This window comes from Stegostoma tigrinum, chromosome 29 (assembly GCF_030684315.1).
Source record: "Stegostoma tigrinum isolate sSteTig4 chromosome 29, sSteTig4.hap1, whole genome shotgun sequence".
Classification (NCBI taxonomy): domain Eukaryota; kingdom Metazoa; phylum Chordata; class Chondrichthyes; order Orectolobiformes; family Stegostomatidae; genus Stegostoma; species Stegostoma tigrinum.
Window position 1 is genome coordinate 30,133,842 of NC_081382.1, and position 22,264 is coordinate 30,156,105.

General features: G+C 41.9%; 1 protein-coding gene across 4 annotated transcripts in view; it reads right to left on the reverse strand.

Annotated features, from left to right (window-relative positions):
- garnl3 (GTPase activating Rap/RanGAP domain like 3) overlaps positions 1-22,053 on the reverse strand; it is a 387,754-nt gene extending 365,701 nt beyond the window's left edge. For 3 of the 4 annotated variants that reach the window (XM_048558880.2, XM_048558883.2, XM_048558877.2), the window contains exon 1: positions 21,679-22,052. In XM_048558880.2, the coding sequence (XP_048414837.1) occupies positions 21,679-21,731 (53 nt within the window). In that variant the 5' untranslated portion in view covers positions 21,732-22,052. Of the gene's footprint in view, positions 1-21,678 lie in introns of all 4 variants that reach the window. The other variant, XM_048558881.2, reaches the window with a different exon arrangement.
- Positions 22,054-22,264: the final 211 nt, after the last annotated feature.

Consider the following 22,264-nt stretch of genomic DNA (forward strand, 5'->3'; position numbering starts at 1 on the left):
AATGGTGGCAGCAACAGCAATGCAAGTATGAGCTGGATACAGCTCCACCCTAGCCCAGGATCTCCCGGTAAGTGAGCAGCAGGTTCTGGGCTGACTCCCCTGGCCTGGGCTGGCAGGCTGGGCTGAGGGTCCAGATCTGCAGCGAGGCCCAGTCACCTGAAAGGGCAGAGGGATCGGTGGAAGACCCTGATGACTGATGACTGGTGGCAGGGTCTGGATGTGGGTCAGATGGGGAGCTGTCAGAATGGAATCCGCGCATCCCCAGGCCTATGGCTCCAGCTCGGATGCAGTGGTCACAATTATTGGTGGCAATGGTGGAGGCACCTAACTGAGACCCAAGCACCCTTTACAGAGACCCCAGAGCCCATTACCGAGACCCCAGAGCCCATTACAGAGACCCCACAGCCCATTACTGAGACCCCACAGCCCATTACCGAGACGCCAGAGCCCATTACAGAGACCCCAGAGCCCATTACCGAGACCCCACAGCCCATTACAGAGACCCCACAGCCCATTACCAAGACCCCAGAGCCCATTACAGAGACCTCAGAGCCCATTACAGAGTCCCCAGTACCCATTACAGAGACCCCATAGCTCATTACCGAGATGCCAGAGTCCACTACAGAGACCCCAGAGCCCATTACAGAGACCCCAGACCGAGACGCCAGAGCCCATTACCAAGACCCCAGAGCCCATTACCGAGACCCCAGAACCCATTACAGAGACCCCAGAGCCCATTACCGAGATGCCAGAGGCCACTACAGAGACACCAGAGCCCATTACAGAGACCCCAGAGCCCACTACAGAGACGCCAGCACCCATTACTGAGACCCCAGAGCCCATTACAGAGACCCCAGAGCCCACTACAGAGACCCCAGAGCCATTACCGAAACCCCAGCGCCCATTGCCAAGACCCCAGAACCCATTACCGAGACTCCAGAGCCCATTACCGAGACCCCAGAGCCCACTACAAAGACCCCAGAGCCCATTACCGAGATGCCAGAGCCCATTACCGAGACACCAGAGCCCATTACAGAGACCCCAGAGCCCATTACCGAAACCCCAGCGCCCATTGCCAAGACCCCAGAACCCATTACCGAGACGCCAGAGCCCATTACCGAGACCCCAGAGCCCATTACAGAAATGCCAGAGCCCATTACAGAGTCCCCAAAACCCATTACCGAAACCCCAGAGCCCATTACCGAGACCCCAGAACCCATTACAGAGACCCCAGAGCCCATTACAGAGATGCCAGAGCCCACTACAAAGACCCAGCACCCATTACAGAGATCCCACCGCCCATTACCGAGTCCCCAGAGCCCACTACCGAGACCCCAGCAGCCATTACAGAGACCCCAGAGCCCATTACCGAGACCCCAGAGCCCACTACCCAGACCCCAGAGCCCATTACCGAGACCCCAGAGCCCATTACCGAGACCCCAGAGCCCATTACCGAAACAAGACCCCACAGCCTGCCTCACAAACTCTGGGCAATGTCAGGCAGTGGAGGAGGAACTAGAAGAAATGAGTAAAATGAACTCTATTGCAGTAAAATCTTATTTTCAGTGTTTCAAGATGGTGTCAGAGTGTGGTGACACCTTGCATACAACACATGAAAAGACACTGTATTTTTATATATATGTAACAATAAATCTAAATCTAATCTAATCTAAAATTCTTCCCAAAATGCAGTTAAATAGACAGTTGCAGAATTTTGACAGGGAGCCAATGTGGTCCCAGATCTGAATTGTGTTGAATACCATTAGTCATTCCACTAATCGAAGAAAGCAGCTATTAACTCCCACTCTCTCTTTTCTTCCTTTAACCTATTTTTAATTGGAGATTACTATGCTCTCCCTAATTCTGCCATTCCAAATGTGCATTCAACCCCCAATCCTATCATTTCCCAACAGTGTCAAGAGTGGTGAATCTATTCCAGGTAGCAACTTACTAGAAATGTCCCTACATCGTTTCTGGGTGTTAGACCATACGACATAGGAGCAGAAGTTAGGCCGTTTGTTGTTGTTGGAATGCTGCTGATGGTTAACCCCTTCCCCGCCGTCTTCCCACTACTGCAGTCTCTGCCCCACTCTCACTGTGCTCTGCTCACAATTTAGTCATAGGTATGCAGTTGCTCCAATAAGATGTGAGACAGGACACCAGGTATCCGATCGCAGCACATTCCCTAGAACTGGGAACTGTGCAGTGCAGGTGCACAATCTGACTTAGCCAAGCATTCCCTTCACAGAGGGGTGAAAAGCAGATTGCCGCAACATTACGGATATTGAAAAACATACATGTCAATCAACATGTATGGAATGAATAGGCAACACTTCTGAATAGGATAAAGGATCCGATCTTTGATTTACACTTTTCATGTAGCTCTGCATGTCCTTTTGTATAAGGTTAGTTCAATAAGGGATAATCTTGGAGACTCCATTAAATTCTACCAACATGATGATGTCATGCATCTTGTGGAGGGCAAACTAATGCTACCATGTTTTCTCCTAATCTTGGTGACAATATTAAACCAGCTAATACGACTTGTACTCATTTGAAATTAATTACGAGTAACAATTTCACCACTTGTCAATCAATAGCATTACCATTACTGAATCTCTGTTTTATCAAATCCTAGAGTTTACTGTTGACCAGAAGCCAAACTGGACCAGCCATATTAACCCTGAGGCAACAAAGCAGGTGAGAGGCTAGGAATCCTGCTATGAGTAACTCAGCTCCTGGCTCCCAAAAGCCTGTCCACCATCTATAAGGCACAAGTCAGGAGGGTGATGGAATACTCCACACTTGCCTGGATGAGTGCAGCCTCAACAACCTTCGCGAGAAACTTGACACCATCCAGGACAAAGCAGCCCCCACTTGACTAGCATCAGATTCGCTCCCTCCACCACTCACACTCAATAGCAGCCATGTGCACTATCTACAGGATGCACTGCAGAAATTCACCAAAGCTCCTTGGACAGCATCTTCTAAACCCACAACTACTTCCATCTAGAAGGACAAGGGCAGCAGATACTTGGGAACACCACCTGCAAGTTTCCCTCCAAGTTACTCACCATCCAGACTTTTTTGCCATTCCTTCAGTATCACTGGGTAAAACTCCTGGAATGTTCTTCCTAGTGGGATTCTGGGTCTAACTACACCAAATGGATTGTAGCAGCTCAAGAAGGTAGTTCACAACCACCTTCTAAAGGGAAATTGGGAATGGATAATAAATGCTGGGCCAGCGTACAACGATAACATCCCATGAATGAACAAAAAAAATGTTGTCGATGGTGACAGCATCTACTTGGTAACACTGACTAGTAATACATCCTCCACCACTGAAAACCTGAAAGGCTGTTAGACCCAGTCAAGGGAACAGAATTAATGGTAGCAGCTTAAACACCTCCCACCACACAGTGAATGATGAAAAGTTGTCCCGTGTGTGTGTGTGTGTGTGTGTGTGTGTGTCTCAGTATGTCTGCTTGTGTGTCTATATGTATGTCGATGTGAGCGTGTGTGTCTGTGTGAATGTGTGTCTGTGTGAGTGTGTGTCTACGTGTGTGTGTCTGCGTAGGAGGGATATGTCTGCAGCCTTATTCACCATTTGGAGTAAGGCTGGAGGTGTTAAATATATATTTTGATTCATGGAACATGGGTGATGCTGTTATTTTTGTCCATCCCTGGTTGGTGTGTGTTACATTGTGAAAGACCATAAATGAACATGTTAGCGTGTTATGTAATTTGATCTCTCTTCACATAAGGTGCAATGGAAGCAAGATGCAATACAGAGAGCTGGAACGATTATCATAAACATGCAAATAAATGTCACACATTGGTCAATTTTAAATTCGACCATCACGTTTTGTTGAGTTCAGCAGCAAAGACTGTTGAGCTCTCAGAAGGTGAGGCAATGAGTAAAGAACAGAAAAACATTATTCACTCTCCCCTCCCACTCCAAAGGAAATATGAAGTCAACTTTGAATCTTGCTTTTACTAATACTGAAATTCGACACACTCAGCCGTAATTTGTAAATCTGTAATTTGTTCTCAAGTACGGTCAAATACATTGAATTTCTGAAATCCTTCAGATAAAAGATACATTGTTTGAAATTACTTTTTTTAAAAGAAGCGTACAGCTAATGCTTTGAAAAATATCTGTCATTCAAAGTGTTCGCGGCATTTTAATAACATGAAAGGTTTCTGAAACAAAAGCCTGAGGTCCTCTGCTCTCGATCGCCAGCAAGTAACTGAAATTCAATTCTAGATATATTTATAAATGCATGAATAATGAAGGATGAATATATTAATAATTAAACTTTGTTAACTAATAAGAGGGCTGGAATACCAGGAAGCCTTTGAACATTTATGTATCATTTGTATATGTACGTGCATGGCTACCAGACCTGATAAAGCCAAGCAACACTAACCTCTCTACAGGCTTAGCTAGTGTTCCTCAGCATGTCACTGCACTCAGAGTGTATCTAGGTAAAGAACTCTCTGAGTTCATTCCATTGCTATCTTGAGCACTCCAAAACAGACGGAGGGGGAGACTGGGGAAATAATAAAGACTAATTCCTTCATTCATTACACAAATATTGTACAAGTTCAGAAGTCACACGACACCAAGTCCAATAGGTTTATTTGAAATCACACGCTTTCGGAGCACACTACAACCTGGTGTTATGTGACTTCTGACCTTGTCCATTCCAGTCCAACACTCTGCACCATGGCTGCATATATTGTAGGCTGCAGAGGATACACGTCCATGATCTCTGTGACAGGATCAGATTATTAAGTTGTTTTGCAAGGGGTTCCATGATTGTCAGAATGATGACAATGCATTCATCAGCTCCCTCTCATCCCCCCTTGGGAGAGGGGTTCCTTTTAGAACCAAGTTCTCCTGGGTGTTCTTCTGTTGCCCACATTCCTGCCCTTTCCAGACATACTCATTTCTTAATGTATCTACTTCCTTCAGGCATTCTCACTGAAAGGTCTTCTATCTTCATAGCAAATGAATGCATATGATAAGATCTTTGCAGTGATATAATCATGTAAATAATCATACACTATTTACATATCTAACACAGCGCATTCACTGCCTATTGTCATGTGTTTTGATTTTTATTTTGTTCATATTTGCTATTGTAAGGTGCTATGTCAACATTTCCTATTTAAGTTCCGATTTAATCACAGTGTGGTGAGAAGGAGGTGGCCAGCAGCTGGCACAGCAGAACAGGCTTAAAAAACCTCGCTCTCAGCTGTACTGCGTTTTTTATTTGCGTAAACATATGTATAATTTCACTGCAAAGCTGTGGGAAAGACCTCAAACAGGCTATGAAATAGGTCAAGAGTAGAGTTGGAACAATGGTGATCCAGTTGCAAAGTGTATTCGCGCAGTAACATACTACACCTCGGAATGTTCAAATGGATCACCCATGGATTCTATCAAACAAGTGGAGAGGAGACGCAAAGGGACTCACATAGTTCCCTGAAGCCAGTTCCACAATTGTAATAGCTGAGGTTTCTAATCGGGCTGCCTACTGTGTTCTTGGCGTAAGTCTAAAAAAACATTGGGGGTGCAGGTGACGAGACAGGAAGCATGTGAACATTCAAAACAGAAACAGAAGTAAATTATTTAGCAACCCCACTCCCAAGCCTCTCCTAGACTGATTCCACATGTCTATAAGTTCATAGCTGATCCATTCACATTTCCAATTTCATATTCCCATCTAACCTTTGTTTCCCTGCCTAACAAAGTCTATGCACCTCAGTTATGAAAATATTCAATCACCCTGCCTCCCAGTGCCTTCTGAGACAGAGAGATCTCAAAAAGAAAAAATGTTCTCTTTATAGCTGGTCTTGGAGAATAATACCCTTACTGGCATAACATTCACAAAAGAGGAGGAAAACAACATCAAACTGCCATTCCTAGATGTCACAGTAGAACGAACAGTCAATGGGGAACTTCAAACCAGCGTCTACAGGAAAACAACACATAATGACCAAATACTGAACTACAGGAGCAACCATCCCAACACCCACAAACGAAGCTGCGTTAGAACATTACTCCAACGAGCCACCACACACTGCAGCACAGAGGAACTACGCAGAGCAGAAGTAAATCACCTATACAGCGTATTCAAAAAGAATGGGTACCCAATGAACACAGTCCGCCGATTCCTCAGCAACAAACCCAAACAAACAGACAAAACGGGCCCAGAAACCATAACCACTCTCCCCTACATCAAAGACATTTCCGAAATGACTGCCAGACTACTCAGACCTCTTGGCATCAGGGTAGCCCACAAACCCACCAACACACTAAAACAGCAGCTAATGAACTTAAAAGACCCTATAGAGACAACAAGCAAAACAAACATCATTTACAAAATACCTTGCAAGAACTATGACAAACACTACATTGGACAAACAGGCAGAAAGCTAGAAACCAGGATACATGAACATCAACTAGCCACAAAAAGACATGACCCACTATCACTAGTATCCTTACATACAGACGAGGAAGGACACCACTTTGATTGGGACAACACATCCATCCTAGGACAAGCCAAACAGAGACACGCACGAGAATTCCTAGAAGCATGGCATTCCAACCGGAGCTCCATCAACAAACACATTGATTTGGAGCCCATCTACCACCCTCTGAGAAAAGAACAGGAAATGACATCACCAACCCAAGGAAACCTAAACAGATAAATAGAAAGCGGGACATAACACCAGCGCTTCGTCAGAGGCTCACTGATGATGTTACCTAGAATGGTGACGAAACGTCTGAAAACGAACCTTCCAGCTCAGTGAGCAAACTCACATCCAGAACCTCAACCTGAGCTACAAATCTTCTCAAAACTCAATAGGAGGTCAGCCAGGCAGGAAAGTACAGAGGTTGTCAGGTACTCTTAAAGTAGGTACTCATTACATAACTGTAGTAAAGCTTTAAGTGTTCTTGAAGATATCTTCACTGGCATACTTCACTAAATATGGCTTATATTCAATACTGCTAGTGTAGGGAATCTATGATTCAATATTACTGTGGATCTGGAGTCACATGTAGACCAGGCCAAGTGAGGACGGAATATTTCCTTCCCTAAAGGACATCAATACAATTTCAAAATATAATATGGTACAATGTAGTCATGATTATGGGTCCATTGTTTGAAAGGGCTTTCAAACGCATATTAGCAGGATAGGGTTGTGATCTACAACAACTTATCTCCAATACTTGTGTTACAAAATAATCAGAGAAAATATCTGCATTTACATTGTAGTTATCCATACAGATAACATACTTGTAATGCATCACCAACATCATTGTGATTAGAATTTCCCTCAAAATCTTCAACATGATCAATTTGGAGTTGACTAACAAGGTGGTGTTCAGAGGAGAATTCCGCCATTCAGTTCTGAAATATTATTGTTTGAATGTAATGATGCATCTGATTTTAAGTAATGCATTATGTTGTGAAGGAAAACACTATACTTATTAAAGTCCAAGTTGAAGAGGTTGCTGAGAGAAAAGATCTATGTTCTTACTTGCTGTGACTTTCCCATTTACTCAGTCAAACCACTGTGAGGGTTGATGAACAGTTGCAGTGCCCGAGGGAAAGTCAGGTTATTATAAGACTATTTTTCTGTTTTTGTTTTGTATAGCCTTCTTCTGGAAAGCATATGGATGTTCCCTTTTGCTAAAGATCCACCAGGGAGGGAACCCTAATACTTATGTGTGACTTATCCAGAGAGGAAAGCCTTTTACTTTGTGTCTCCCAGCAAATAAAAGCGTGAAATCTAATTGTAAGCAGAGTGTGTTTTTTTCCCATTATAAGCTGGGAGTGCACTGCCCTTGGGCTACCTATTACAGTACCAACCTTTGAAGTGATTCAAAGACTGTCATTGCCAAAAATGACATGAAAGAAAGACTGCACCTTTCATCACAGCTGGATAATCCACTGTTGAAATACAGGAAATGTAGCAGCCAATTTGCACACTGCAAACCCCACAGCCAGCAAAGTGATCAGCACTAGATCATCTGTTTTGGTGATGTCAACGTCGACAACATTTGTACATCCTTCCCAAAAGGTGAATTTCTGCTTTTGACTGACAAATCCCACTGCATTGAGAAAAAATGTCTTTAAAGAGTTTGTTTTGGCAAAGCCACAACTTTATTAACTAACCATGACCAGCTTGCAAGAAGCTAAGATGAGTCCCATTACTTATCTCACCATATGAATAAATGCTGCATCATCATTCTGAAATCAGTTCTCAGCCAAGCCATCAAAGCAAGCCATTCTTTTTCTGGGACAACAAAAGTTGATACATGGAATATAATTGTTGAATCCAGCTCTCCTCTACAGACCCCTCAGTATTGACTGTTTATGAGGTTATAAACAATATCGCTTCTACCAGCTTTACTCCCTAATCTTTAACTCCTCAGTTTCAACTTTTTTAAAAAATTTGTTCATGGCAGTTTCCCAGAGGTAGTCTGGAGTCACATATAGGCCAGATCAGGTAAGGATGGAAGATTTCAGTCCCAAAATGGCTTTAATGGACCAGATGGGTTTTTGAGACGATCAATAGCGTTTGAGACAATCAATAGCGGCTACGTGGTCACCATTAGGCTAATATTTGCCTCCAGATTTTTTTCTAAGTTGAATTCAGATTTCACCCTCTGCCATATTTGAAGTCAAACCCAAGTTCCCAGATTATTACCCTGGTATCCTGAGTTACTAGCCCAGTGACATCATCAATACACACAACCTCCCAATAGTGGTCTCACTCTTCCCTGTCTCTATTCTCCTGCAGCCCCACAGTCCTTTGAAGACTGCATTACTCCACTATTGGTGGCCCTAGCTACTGCTACTAAGGCCATAAGCATTGGAATGACTTCCCAAAGCCTCCCTGACATTCTGCCACTCTCTCATTCAAGAAGCCCAGAAATACCTAGCTCTTTGACCCGGCTTTTGGATACCTGTCCTGCTATTTTTATGGTCGAGTAGCAATATTTTCCTGCTATTGCTCATGTGCAGTTCATTGATTATCAAATTACAGCTGTTACACATATTTACAAGTGGTTGTAGATTCAAACCTATCCATTTATTTTGCTGCAGTCCCTTCCCTACAAAGATATGGCCACCCAAGGACTGATTGAAAACAAAAGGCGCAGATCAAGCTGTAACTAGAGAACCATCAGTTCACTGGCGCAAGTCCACGTCCTGATTTGCAATCTGTCCAAGGTGGTATTGATCTAGGGCCACAGAAATGTAAGAATATTCTTTTAACCAAGTGAATCACTGAATCTCAGCTGATGTAGACCTCTGCCTACAATTACTTTCAGAATTATTTTCCTGGGCATTGGCAGAATTTGCTCTGGTTCCTTCCTCTGTTAACAGTCTGATCACAAGACTAATGTTCAGTGGTCCATGGTTTATGTACTGTTTTGGGTTTTAGAATTGATCTCACTGTCACAATTCCCTGGCACAGATGTCACCTTTTATTATCAAGAAGGCACAAAACCTGGACTGGAGATATCTGTATGCCATTGGTTTGGAATGGAGTGCAAAATGCAACAAATCATTTATTCACTCCTTGAAACTGGTCTAAGATAAATCCTCACCATACTTTATGAGTTATGTTGTAGTTTTGCTGCCACGACCCTCTTTCAGGATAGGGATCTACAGAACATTTTTAGTTTAAGCGTGGTGCAGGAAATTAGAATTAAAAGCGACTAATTATAAGAGACTCAGGTCTTAAAGAAGGTTTATTGCAAAGATAACAATTACATTAATATGATAGACATTGTTACACTCAATTTAAGGAAAAGCAAGATGTAGATCTTATTTCTTCTAGATATTCTAGATATCATAGTGGATAGTGCTTAGCAAATTCCCTCCTTAATGGTATTGTGGATCAACCCACAACAGGGGGACTGCAACAGCTCAAAAAGGCAGCTCATCACCACAACCTTCTCAAGGCAACTAGGGATGGACAACAAACGACCAGCCAGCATGGACAACAAATGACCAGCCAGCAAACACCCACATCCCACAATCAATAAAAAGAATTCCTCAGTACTGGAGCTGTGGAGACCAGGTCATTGAGTATCTCTAAGATGGAAATAGATAGGCTTTTGATTGTCAAAGGGATCAAGGGTTAGGGGGAGAATGCAAGAGAATGGGATTGAGAAACTTATCAGCCATGATTGAATGGCTGAGCAGACCTGATGGGTTGAATGGCCTAATTTCTACTCTTATGTCTTAGGGTCTTTATACAACAGAAATATTTCCCTTTGCTCGATTGTCAGCTCAAATCAAAACTCATGTGCATGACCTGACAGCCATTCCAGAAATGTAGTTACAAGGAAACCAGTACTGAGATCTGACTATCCCAAGGGTATATGATAGTAAGGAAGGAAAGGAAGCTGGGAAACGTGGTGGGCTAGCTCTGTTAACCAAATAGTGCATTAGTACTGTAGAGGCCTCAGTTTTAAACTTCAAAATGTAGAATGAATTTGCATGGAAAATAAAAGAAAATTGGTCAGGTGCAAGTTAGTTATAGCATTCAAACAGTAGTGGTAAAATAAACCTGCGATATAAGTCAGTAAAGTGAAGGTGTATGTGATAATGGTAATACAGTGATCAGGGGATTTCAATTTATTGGGTCAACTGAAATTTGTTCCAATTTTATGGAAGATCAATTTTTGGAAAGTGTGCAAGTTTCTAGAATAGCAAGTTTCTAGAAGCCCCTTTAAGGGAATGAGCAATTTTAAGTCTACAGTTGGGCAATGAAAATCGACAAATAAATAATCTTGTTATAAAGTTGGCTGAAGGAAAAACTGACCATAATATGATAAAATCTTACATTAAATTACAAGGTGTTCCAGTTCAATCAAAAACTAGTGTCTTAAATCTAAACGAAGTAAACTATGAAGGGGCGAGGGGAAATTGACTGAGCTGGACTAGGTAGGGTACCAGAGTAAAAGATGTGACACAGATAGGAAACAGCTAACATCTAAAGAACTAATACGTAATTTGCAACAGAAATAAATTCCAAGTACATAAAGAAATTGTTACAACTGTGGCTAAGAAAAGCAATGAACAATTACATCAGAACTAAGAAAGAGGCAAATAAAGTACTATTAAAAATTGGTAAGTTTCAGGAATGTAAGAACTTTAGGAACTTGCAAAGGAAGAGCAAAATAAAAAGAAATGGGAATCAGATTAAGAATAACTAACAAGGTCATTTAAAAAAAACTGTGAAAGCTTTGATAGATATGTGAAAAAGAAAAAAATCACAAATGCATACCTGGCTCCATTACAAGAAAATTCCATAGACTCTGGAACGGTCTCTGCAGACTGGAGGGGCCAAATGTAACCACAGTATTTAAAACAGGAGACAGTGTGAGAAAACTAGGAACGACAGCCCTTTTAGCATAACATCTGTTGTACGGAAAATGCTCAAATCCATAATGATGTGATAACAAGACACTTAGAAAATAATGGTAGGATCTAATTGAGTCCATCAAACCTGTTTGGTTTTTGAGAATGTAACTAGTACAATAAATAAGGGGAACTAGTAGACATAGAATATTTAGATTTTCAAAGACTTTTGGTAAATATCCCACACAAGTGCTCTGTAATTAAAGTTAGAACACTTAGAATTGGGGGAATACACTGGCTTGGATTGAGAATGAGTTAATTGACAGAAAACAGAGTAGGAACAAATGGGTAATTTCTAAGGTAGCAGTCTGTGATGGGTGGGTACTGCATGGCTCAGTACTGGGATCCAGCTATCACAATCCATATCAATAGTACTGACGTACAGATTAAATGTACTATTTCCAAGTCTGAAAATGAAACAAAGCTAGGTAAAAGTGTGAGGAGGATGCAAAGGCTTCTCGCTGGGAGTTGGAGATGCTAAGTGAGTGGGGAAAAGACTGGTACCTGAGATACAATGTAAAGCAATGAGAGATTATGCACTTTGATGGACACTGTAGAAATTGAGGATATTTTTTCCGTAGTGAGGCTGTGAAGCACCAAATTCAAAAGAAGTTTGGAGGAAGACTCATGAATTGCTGAACCCTAACATGTAGGTTAGTGAGCAATTAAGAAGGCAAATGATACATTGGCCTTTATTACAAGAGGTTGTGAGTGTAGCGTAAAGATACCTCGTTGTATTTGTGTAGAACTTTGGTGAGATTAGATTCCCTACAGTGTGGAAACAGGCCCTTCAGCCCAACAAGTCCACACCGCCCCTTGAAGCATCCCACCCAGACCCATCCCCCTATAACCCACACACCCCCAAACACTACAGGCAATTTAGCATGGCCGATCCACCGAGCCTGCACGTCTTTGGACTGTGGGAGGAAACCGGAGCATCTGGAAGAAACCCATGCAGACACGGGGAGAATGTGCAGACTCCACACAGACAGTTGCCCAAGGCTGGAATCAAACCCGGGTCCCTGGCGCTGTGAGGCTGCTGTGCTAACCATTGAGCCACAGTGCCACCTTTACCTGGAACATTGTGTGCGGTTTTGTTCCCCCTACCTATGGAAAGATATACTTGCCATTGAGGAGTGCAAGGAAAGGTCCAAACTTGGATGGAGAGATTGGCCTATGGGGAAAGACTAAATTAAGTAGGTCTTTATTCTGTAGACTTTAGAAGAATGACAGGTGATTTCATCCAACTACACAACATTCTAACAGGGTTGATGCAGTGAGGGTATTTCTCTCCCTGCCTCGTGAATCCAAAACAAAGGGACACAATCTCAGAATAGGATTAATCTGAGGTGGAAATCCTTTGCTCAGAAGGTAATGAACCTTCGCAGAAACAAAAGCAGAAGTTGCTGGAGAAGCTCAGCAGGTCTGGTAGCATCTGTGAAGAATAAGTCAGAGTTAACATTTCAGGGCTGGGAACACTTTCTCAGAGCTGATGGTAGCTGGGAAAATGTCTCCTCTCTTCAGGCTCTATCCTTCATCCCATCATTTATACCCTATCCCATCCCCCTCTCTATTATCTGCATATATACCAACGTTTTTCCAACTACCATCAGTTCTAAGGAAGGTTCACTGGACCTGAAACAACTTTTTCTTCACAGATGCTGCCAGACCTGCTGAGCTTTTCCAGAAACATTTTTTTACAGCATCCACAGTGCTTTCGGTTTTTATTTAGTGAACCTTTGCAATTCACTACTCCAGACAGCTGTGGAAGCTCAGTCATTGAGTATGTTCAAGACTGAGATTGATAATACTTGTGCACATTGAAAGCAATTTGGTGTACAGCAATGGCTCAGGAGAATGAGACACGTGATAAATCAGCTATGATATTATTGAATGATGAAACAAACTTAATGGTTTGAACAGCCAGCTCCTGCTCTAATTAGTTATATCCAGGAAAAGAGACTGATAGTTGACCTGATGGATCTGTTTAAAATTACAAAGGGGTTAATGCAGAAAATTTCCACATGTGGGGAAGTCCAAAAGTAGGTGTCGTAAATACAAGACAGTCTCTAATCAATTCAATAAGGCATTCAGAGAAATGTCTGTCCCCAGAGGGTGGCTTCTGTGTAGATCTTGATATCATATGCATCTGGCATTGTCTAAATACCATGCTGACAGGTATGGGTAACCATGTTCTTCCAGACTTTCCAATCATAGCAACAATGATGGGCCTTAATACTGGAGTTTTGTTTCTCTTTATCTTTTCATGGGAAGTGGATGTTATTGACAAGGCTTGCATTCATTGCCCATCCCAAACTGCCTTGCGTCATTGTGGCGCACGGGGCCATTTCAAAGGACAGTTACAGGTCAACTACATTCTTGTGATTCTGGAGTCACATGTAGCCTAGACCACTAAGTGAAACTAATTTTGTTTTATGGACAATCAATGATATTTTCATGGTGACCATTACTGAGACCTGTTTTCAAATCCAGATTTAATTACTCAAAATTAAAGTCCACCAGCTGTTGGTGTGGGTTTGAAATGCATAGATGAATCATTTGCTGGGGCTTCTGGTTTATTATCTCAGTAATGTTACCAGTATGCCACCATGTCCACGCAAGCCAACCTTTAATGTTACCTAACTGCTACCTTCACTGACATCTTTTAGCCTTTCTTCTGTTAATCCTTCCAGTATGGACTAGGCTCCAGCCTTCTACATGGATAAGAGTCCAGAGAACTTCATTTGACCCCTTTTACTATTATTTAAGAGTTCTCTTGTTCCTCTGAGTTTATTCAGTACTTCTCCATTGATTCTTTTCTCCACTTCAGGAGCTTTCTTAAGCACCACATTTCAAAGCTGTTGTATTTATTTTGTTTCTTTTTCCCAAAGCTCTAGGCTTCACATCCATAATTCATGACTGGCTAGATGCAACATTTTAGCACATGGGTTCTCATTTCAAGAATCAAGCTCACTTTTCTTAGAATGTTGCTCAAATTTATGAAGAGGCTGTTGGCTTGTCCAAACCTATTTTGGATTTGAGTACTGCTTTTGACATTGGATGAAACTGTGTGTCTTAAGTCAATAAATTGACTGATGAATGTCACAACCAATTAAGGGGGAAATCAAACCACCTCTATTAACTCCCTCCTAGGACAGTGCCAATAATTTCAGCTATCAAATTTCAATTAAAGCATGATTAACTAGATCACAAGGAAGGAGACACATTACAAGATTTCCGGTGTACGAAGGAGGAATTTTATTGCCAACTAACTTGAAAAACACAGAAAATGCTCCCTCTAAGCTGTGTAACTGTTGGACACACTGACTGGTGTGCTGCTGAGTGGCTTCCACTTCCAGAAACTGCTGCCATGCACTTACCTTGAAGGCCTGTGCAGCAGCAACAACAATGACAGGGAACGTTAAACACAGGTAATAGGTTTAAGAAGGAGAAAGAGTCTCATTTGGGCTTCACTTCCTGTAAACCTGTTAGAGTTTTTGACACTTTAGATTTGAAAATGGATGCCAATTATTTAGTTGTTAACTTGTATTGGGGAACAATAGTGAAATTCGTGGACCTCAAGTTCTCAATGAATGGCTGTTGCCCCAAGTTGCTTTTTCACTGGGCATTTCTTTTGAGGTTGAGAGAGACATTGAGTGAGAGAATGAGAGACGATTACAGCTTCTTGATATTATCAATTCATATTTCACATTCTCAGCCTGCTATCTGCTCAAAGGAACTGTTGACATAGTTTCATTTGTATATTTCCAAGTCTGCTCTATTGTCCTTGCAAACTGAGTACTCTATGGGTAACCTTTCATTTCCCATTATGAGAATTCATTATGCATGTGTGAGTTAAGCAAGATCTGATGTTATTTAGACTGATACAGTAGGCTGAGTTCAGTCCTTAGGTAACATGGTGATTACAATTCAGCCAGTTTCTCTTACTTCATAACCTTCCTAGACAGGCTTCAATCTGTGGTCAAGTGGCCACAGGTCAGTATATATCCTTTCTTTAAGAAACATTTTCAGTCCATGAAGCGTGCCAGACAATGGAAGTTTAATGTTGACAGTCAACTTTAAATGTGAATGTAACACGTATTCTAACTTGCTTCCATTTACTCCGATGGTACATACTACACTCTACTTTGACTCAGTCATTACCATATACTAGGCACACTTCGTTACAATGAGGCCAAAGCCCACACTTTGCAAGTTTTCTTCTTTTGTTACTCTAAGTATTGTTTCGTTGGCACAGCAGATGATGTTGATGGCTTTCCCTGCGACCTTTACAACTACCCAATTCTTCTGACAATACACTCACTGGCTATGGGGAAACAGTATTATGAGAGGATTCAACCTTTTTTGACCACTTCCTGATCCAAGAGTTAGTTCACATATGTGATTGTCACTGTAGCTGGTTCAATTAGCATAGGTGCATTTAAGAAGAGAACAAGGAACAGAAAGAAATGCTGAAAGGATTGAAAGAAATGAGTTGAAAGATGGTTGTTGCCAGCACAGACATGTTGGGCTGAACGGCCTAGTCCTGTCCTATCAAATCACATGCAGTTCTCTGCAGAATGACTTGGTGATACTGTGATTCAATAATTAACAGAGATGTCAAGCACTTCTCAGTTTGTTCCTGCCAAAAATACTGACTAATCCCATTAATACATTTTGCTGATCAGCTGAGAGAAGGCGGTGTCTTGTTCCAAAAGTCTCATCCTATTGCATTATTGTTTCGGTCCGTTCTAATTCTGGTTTAAAACTGTTAATTCTGGCAACTCAAAGACAAACATATGAACTGCTATTCAGGCAACACAAGTAATCTTTCACATTCACACATAATAGATAGGTTTCACTCAATCTCTGCTGCAGAGGAGTTGCACAAAATGTTCATTCACAGATGCCCATAAACTGTTGTGCAAACAAATCATTCAATCTTGCCAGGTGCATCAGCCAGAAGACATGACAGCCCTAGGATCCAACAAACATAATTCGGAACAAAATATCAGCGCGAGTTAACAATTTTGTTTGGAATTGTTTAGGCTAATAATTTTTAAATGCAATTTCCAACTTAGTTTTTGGGTTCAGTGTATCCTTCCAGTTAGAAATACATTATTCAATCAATAGTACCAAGTAAGCTCTTCATTTGCTTCCTTTTAAGTAAGGCATTGTCCTTATCTTAAGAGGGTCTTATTTAGGGCAGTTGCAATTCCTACAGCAGCCTGAACCAAAGTCTAAATTGCACTGAGAGATCGTAAGAATTGCCAATGCTGGAGTCAGAGATAACAGCAGAATGGTCCCGATCCGAAACATCAGCTTTCCTGCTCCTCTGATGCTGCCTGGCCTGCTGTGCTCCTCCAGCCCGACACTGTGCTACCTCTTAATTGCACTGGTTTTTGGAGAATCATTCACCAGCAATGCTGATCTCAAACTCCAACTTGCTGTCATCTAACCTATACTTACTGATGTATTACATCTCTTTAACACTTCAATCGTTGTTGTTTCCTGAAATATGATCCTAGACCTTTCACTGTTTTGTTTCTTAATAAATATATTGTAACTGATGGAAAGCAGCTTTTATGTTTACTTCCACATGTAGGATCCATCTGATTGGTCACATTACCACAAACCATTGACACAAAATGTGACTAGCTAATTATATGTCATTGGTTGTATGCTCTTTGGGACAACCTGAAGTCATGAAAAGCAATAAATAAACGCACACCTTTCTTTATCATTAAGTAACAAAAGTTAACAGAACTAATTAAAGGATAGAAATGTTTTTAGGATAGAAAAGGATAGAAAAGCCTCCCCCTTCTGGATTAATTTAAGCTCACTGGACATTTACTACAGACAAACCTCAATTTTCTGCTAACAGTGTCATAATCTTTGTTAGACTCAATTTTCCAGTGGGACAAATTACAAATAAGGCCTCCTACTTCATTAGAACAGTTGACAAAAACATATGTTTGAAAAGGCACCCTGCAATCTTAGGTCAAACTATGTGCATTCCAAATTCTCACTTGAATTTCTGTTTCATTCATAGCCTGCAAATTGAATCAAAGCTGACTGTATGAATAACCGTGTGTTTTTGAATTCCTTTAAAAAAACTGCATCTGGAGGGAAAAGAAAAATGCTCCTTTTCCTTCTGTTCTTGTCTTATGGTTTCTATCCTGCGCTGAATCGGATAACACTTTGAGCATATGTTGTATGTAGCTTTATTAGAACCTTGCAGCTCCTGCCAATACTGTCATTTACTTTTCATTCACCATTAACCCTCACATCACCATAAGTAAATAGAACCATGCAGGAAGGTCAGATAGAGAAAAAAAAAGTAAGCCAGGGTTTCTTTACTTGCATTGCTAAAGAAGGTTGGCTGAATTGAACTGGGCTTCTTTGCAAATTAAACTACCTTGCCGCAATAAACCATAGCTGTGAAAATTTAACTGAATCTAATTCATGAGGGTGTGCATTTTACAGGTACCACTCCATACAGAAAGTGGTCCAAAATTTTCTGAACTGTTACCAGGTAAATACAGTGCAAGGATGAAATTGCACTGATTTCTCCATACCCACTCTGGAAATTTGCACTTACATATTTAAACATGTTTTACACTGCAATGTCACTGTGTCAATTTGTTGATACATTGCCCCAGTCCTGAGTTATAGCAGCTAACGCCCTATCTGATTTTTTTAACATAGTTCTGACCTTCCACACATCCAAAGGCCACAGAATGTGAGTTTCCTGGATCTTACACTGATGCTGTACACAATTACACTCAAAATCTGAAATGTGGCAGGAACTGAATTCACTTTTTCTGTTATTATGAAGCATTGCTTTCAGCAGTTTTTAACATTCTTCTGACTAAGACCTCTGTTGTATATTGTATATTTTGGAATGCTTTTTAATAGCAATACAACATGTTACAGTCAAAAGTGGAAAAAAGTCGGCAAATATATTTCCTAAAGCTCACATGATTAAAGAGCATAAATAATGCCTGGATGAATTCAAACTTCAATTTTCATAACATCATTGGGAAAAAGGCCCAGAGGAGGAAAACAGTGCATCTTCTGGGTCTTGCTCAGCCCCAGCTGTTTTTAATTATTTCCACTTCTTTTGAGTCAGGTTTTGCATTCTCATGTTTGCTGGTGCTGCCCTCCTTGCAAAATGCAGAAGAAATATGTTGGCTCTTAGATGTGATTCCACAAATGGTGAGCACACTTGCTGAACAAATCTAAGTATGCTAAAAGCCACTCTAAAAACAAATTTAAAATAATCCTAACAACTTGCAACATGGCTCATCTAGGCTTGCTAGAATCGCCATGCGTTCACATTCAGAGGCATTTCATCTGCAAAGGGTGATGATCAAGTCTTGCAACATGTTGAATTAGCCAATAGCTTGGGGAACGCTAGTTCTTTGTTGCTGTCTCTCTGGTAACACATTAGCTAATCAGAATCAACTTGCTAATCATTCAGCATCCTTTTCTCTTAAATATGAACTTCTGTGATTGTATGAAATTTGATATTCTTACCTTTGTCCTGATTTTTCAAAGATGAAAAGCTTCAGCAATGAGGTAATGGACAAGATGTTGTGCACAGAGTGAATTTTAGTGTAAGTTTGGTGCTGGAAATTCCAGACCAATATGTGATCAAAACAGATTTCAAAATCCAAAATAAAAATTTGATGTAATTCTGCAGTGGAACAGGATTTGCTGAACAATCCAAAGCATGCTAATAACTACTCAATTGAGCTTGTAACATGGCTTATTTAAACTTGTGGCCGTTACACAGTGCTGAGGATATGTTAATTTAATAATATTGCAATGTTTGTCACTCTTAGCCCAGGTACCTCACTCTGGCATGGCAGTCTCTAATACATTTGTTGCAAAAAAAGACGATCCTGAGAGCGTGCTCAATTCTGTTTCACTGGGCCCTCTTCTCAGCCAATTGAGTTTTTCATTTCTGTTCTCCTCTTTCAAAGCCCTTCCAAAACGTCAGCCTCCAGAGATCATAATTGTCAGTGACAGTCTCCTAGCTGTCAGTGTCAGTGCTCACCATCTTCATACCTGAGTTGCCAGCTGTCCTTGTATTTGAGGAACAGGTGCCCAGGGGCTTGTGACCAGTGCCCAGTTCACTGAAGAGACACACCTTGAGTACAGGGTTGTCAATCATCCATTGTACATGGCTGGGCCAGTACAGGCATCACTGGTTTAGCCATGAGTATATGCTGATGGAATTAGCAAGCCTCGAGGGCTCTAATTCAGTGACTGTGTCCTGCTAAGAGTTGCAAAGAGTTGCACCTGAGATGACAAAGGCGGAGAGTATTTAATCTCTTTGCCTAGTTGGCATATGCTATCCAGGTCTCACCACTTGTAGAGGGGTGCACTGAGGACACAGCCTAGATAGATTTGTAGTTGAGTTTTTAGTCAGGATGCTATTATTTCACACTTTCTTACTTATGCTGAACGTCACACTGCAGCTTTAGTGAAGAGTCTGTTGGTTTTGGGTGGTCTTGGAGACTTGAAGCCATCAGCAAGCTCCTTCATTACATCACTGATGCTGAGAGATGGCAGGAATGGCACCTCCTGGGACAGTGACTCTTGTCATTCTGTTGGTCAATGCAAAGTCTTTGCCGCTGCTGCCTTCATTGGGTCTCACTGAGTCGTTCACACACCTGAGCAGAGGCAGCCCACACAAGCTGCTGGCTTCCACACAGGGTGCTCAATACGATCTCCTCTTTCCATGGCAACTTGAGAGCTTCGGTCAGCAGTGAGGGGACAACATTGGAACCCTTGACATCCACAGTGCTGTCTACACAGAGCTGTGTTCTTCCTCACTGTTCAATTACAGAGGCTTTCCACATACACTCCTGAACTGCAGGAAGTCCCAAACTAAGGTGCATCACATCAGAGAATTTCTCCACACTGAATGTCACCTGATATTCCACAGCATTGAATCCCTCCAGCAGAAAACGGACAGACTCACATCTTGCTCACATTTACCAGCTCAGAGAGTTGTTGGCACGCCAACCTGAAAGATCTGTGCAGAATTTTAGTGTATTCTGGTCAGATACAACAGGCTCAGCAGATGGGAAGCTATGTGGTCAGTTAACGAGTAGTTCATCCTCACAAGCCAACCTGTAAATCAATACAATTGATTCCACACTGCCCCTGGAACATGGCTGGAAATCGAATTACGAAATAACAAAAAAAAATGCAGGTTATTCTGTTGTGTTTACACACGGGGCAGGATGAAAACCGAGCTGGCCGCCAAAGACGCGGGTAAGTAGGAATCGTATGAAACTTAAAAGGAGGAAGGGGCACATTAAGATACTTAACACAAGAGCACAGAATGATGCGCACTGCCAGCGGCACTAAAGGGGAAATGTCTTCACCAGAGAATGTGGGGCTAGGATTTCTCCCAGCAGTGGGATCCTGGTCCCGGGGTAAACACGGGGAGACAGTAGGAACCCGCAAGGAAAAGCTCGCTCTGAATGAGACAGGGCACTGCGTCTTTCCGGGCTGCTCAAACCTGAGTGTCTGGTGCATCAGAGAAATGAGCGATTCAATCTAGCGTTCTGCACAATCCACATTGATCACTCGGACTGGCACCACGAGCTTCAGGGCGCAAAAATATCATCCCCCTAACTCCGCTTACAATCACATTTGCTAATCTTCGCTCAACATCCCGCTTTACCAGGAGAAGGACTCTCGACTTGACCGTACTTACTACACAATTTTTTTTTACATTATTAGTCAGGTTGGCCAACCTGAAATGTATCTAACTCGATGTATCGATTCAGACTGAGGGTTTTGGGATGGGACACTTCATTCCATCCCGCACAGATTAACAAACATCAATAATAAAAACTCATATCTGTTTTTTTTTCAATTTCCCAGCAATTGGGGGGGTAGAGGTGGGCTGGTTACTTTGAGAAAACGCGCTGGTCTTACAATAACTGTGAGATATTTGTTTCAGCCAAGAAATTAATTGCTGATTTTTGTTTAAAACAAAAATTTCGCTAAGAACAACTGCACCAAAATAGGAGACACATGTAGGCAACTATGAGCAGAGCAGTACAAAACATTTCTCAAAATCTTGACAGCAGCCCTTAAACACATATACACAGTCGAGTAGTCAGGTCAGACAGAAAGCTCCAAGTTATCATCAGTTCCCCTGCAAACAGTTGCCCCCAAACGCTGACAGTCAATGCCGTACCTTTGTATCTCAAAGCTGCACCCTTTTCTTAAAATGAATGCTCTCCTCCGCATTTTCCGTCAGAACTCTTGCCCCCTCTTCCGCTGACAATTAAGAGATTTCAAGACGCTGCATCAAAAAAAGGATATTGATCAGCCCTACCTGGGCCACCCTCCCGTGCAAAAAAAATACTTCTCACTCTTCTCCAAAACCAACAACTGTCGGAAAATCTTTGAGTGAAAGTAACACAAAATATGTTGGGCAAAAAAAACCAATCTTGATGGTTGTTGGATTTCAGAATGTTTCTCTACAGCCTAGTTGTTCAGACTAACCCTTGTGAATACACTCTGCCTGCCTCCCTTTCTAAAGCCGGAGAGAGGGACTACAATCTGCACCGGGCTGCAGATTGCAATCCCACTCACAGGAGATGGACAGCAGTTTCGGCTGCACACTTACAATCCCGTCAGGGTCCTAGCGCTCACATATCACACCAAGTGCCAGAGAAAGTCAGGCATTTTCCCCGGGTGCTCTTTTGTACGATGACAGTGACATCGCCGCAGTCCTGCGGCTGCCCTCTCAGTAAACAGAGAGACTTGACTGGTGGCGC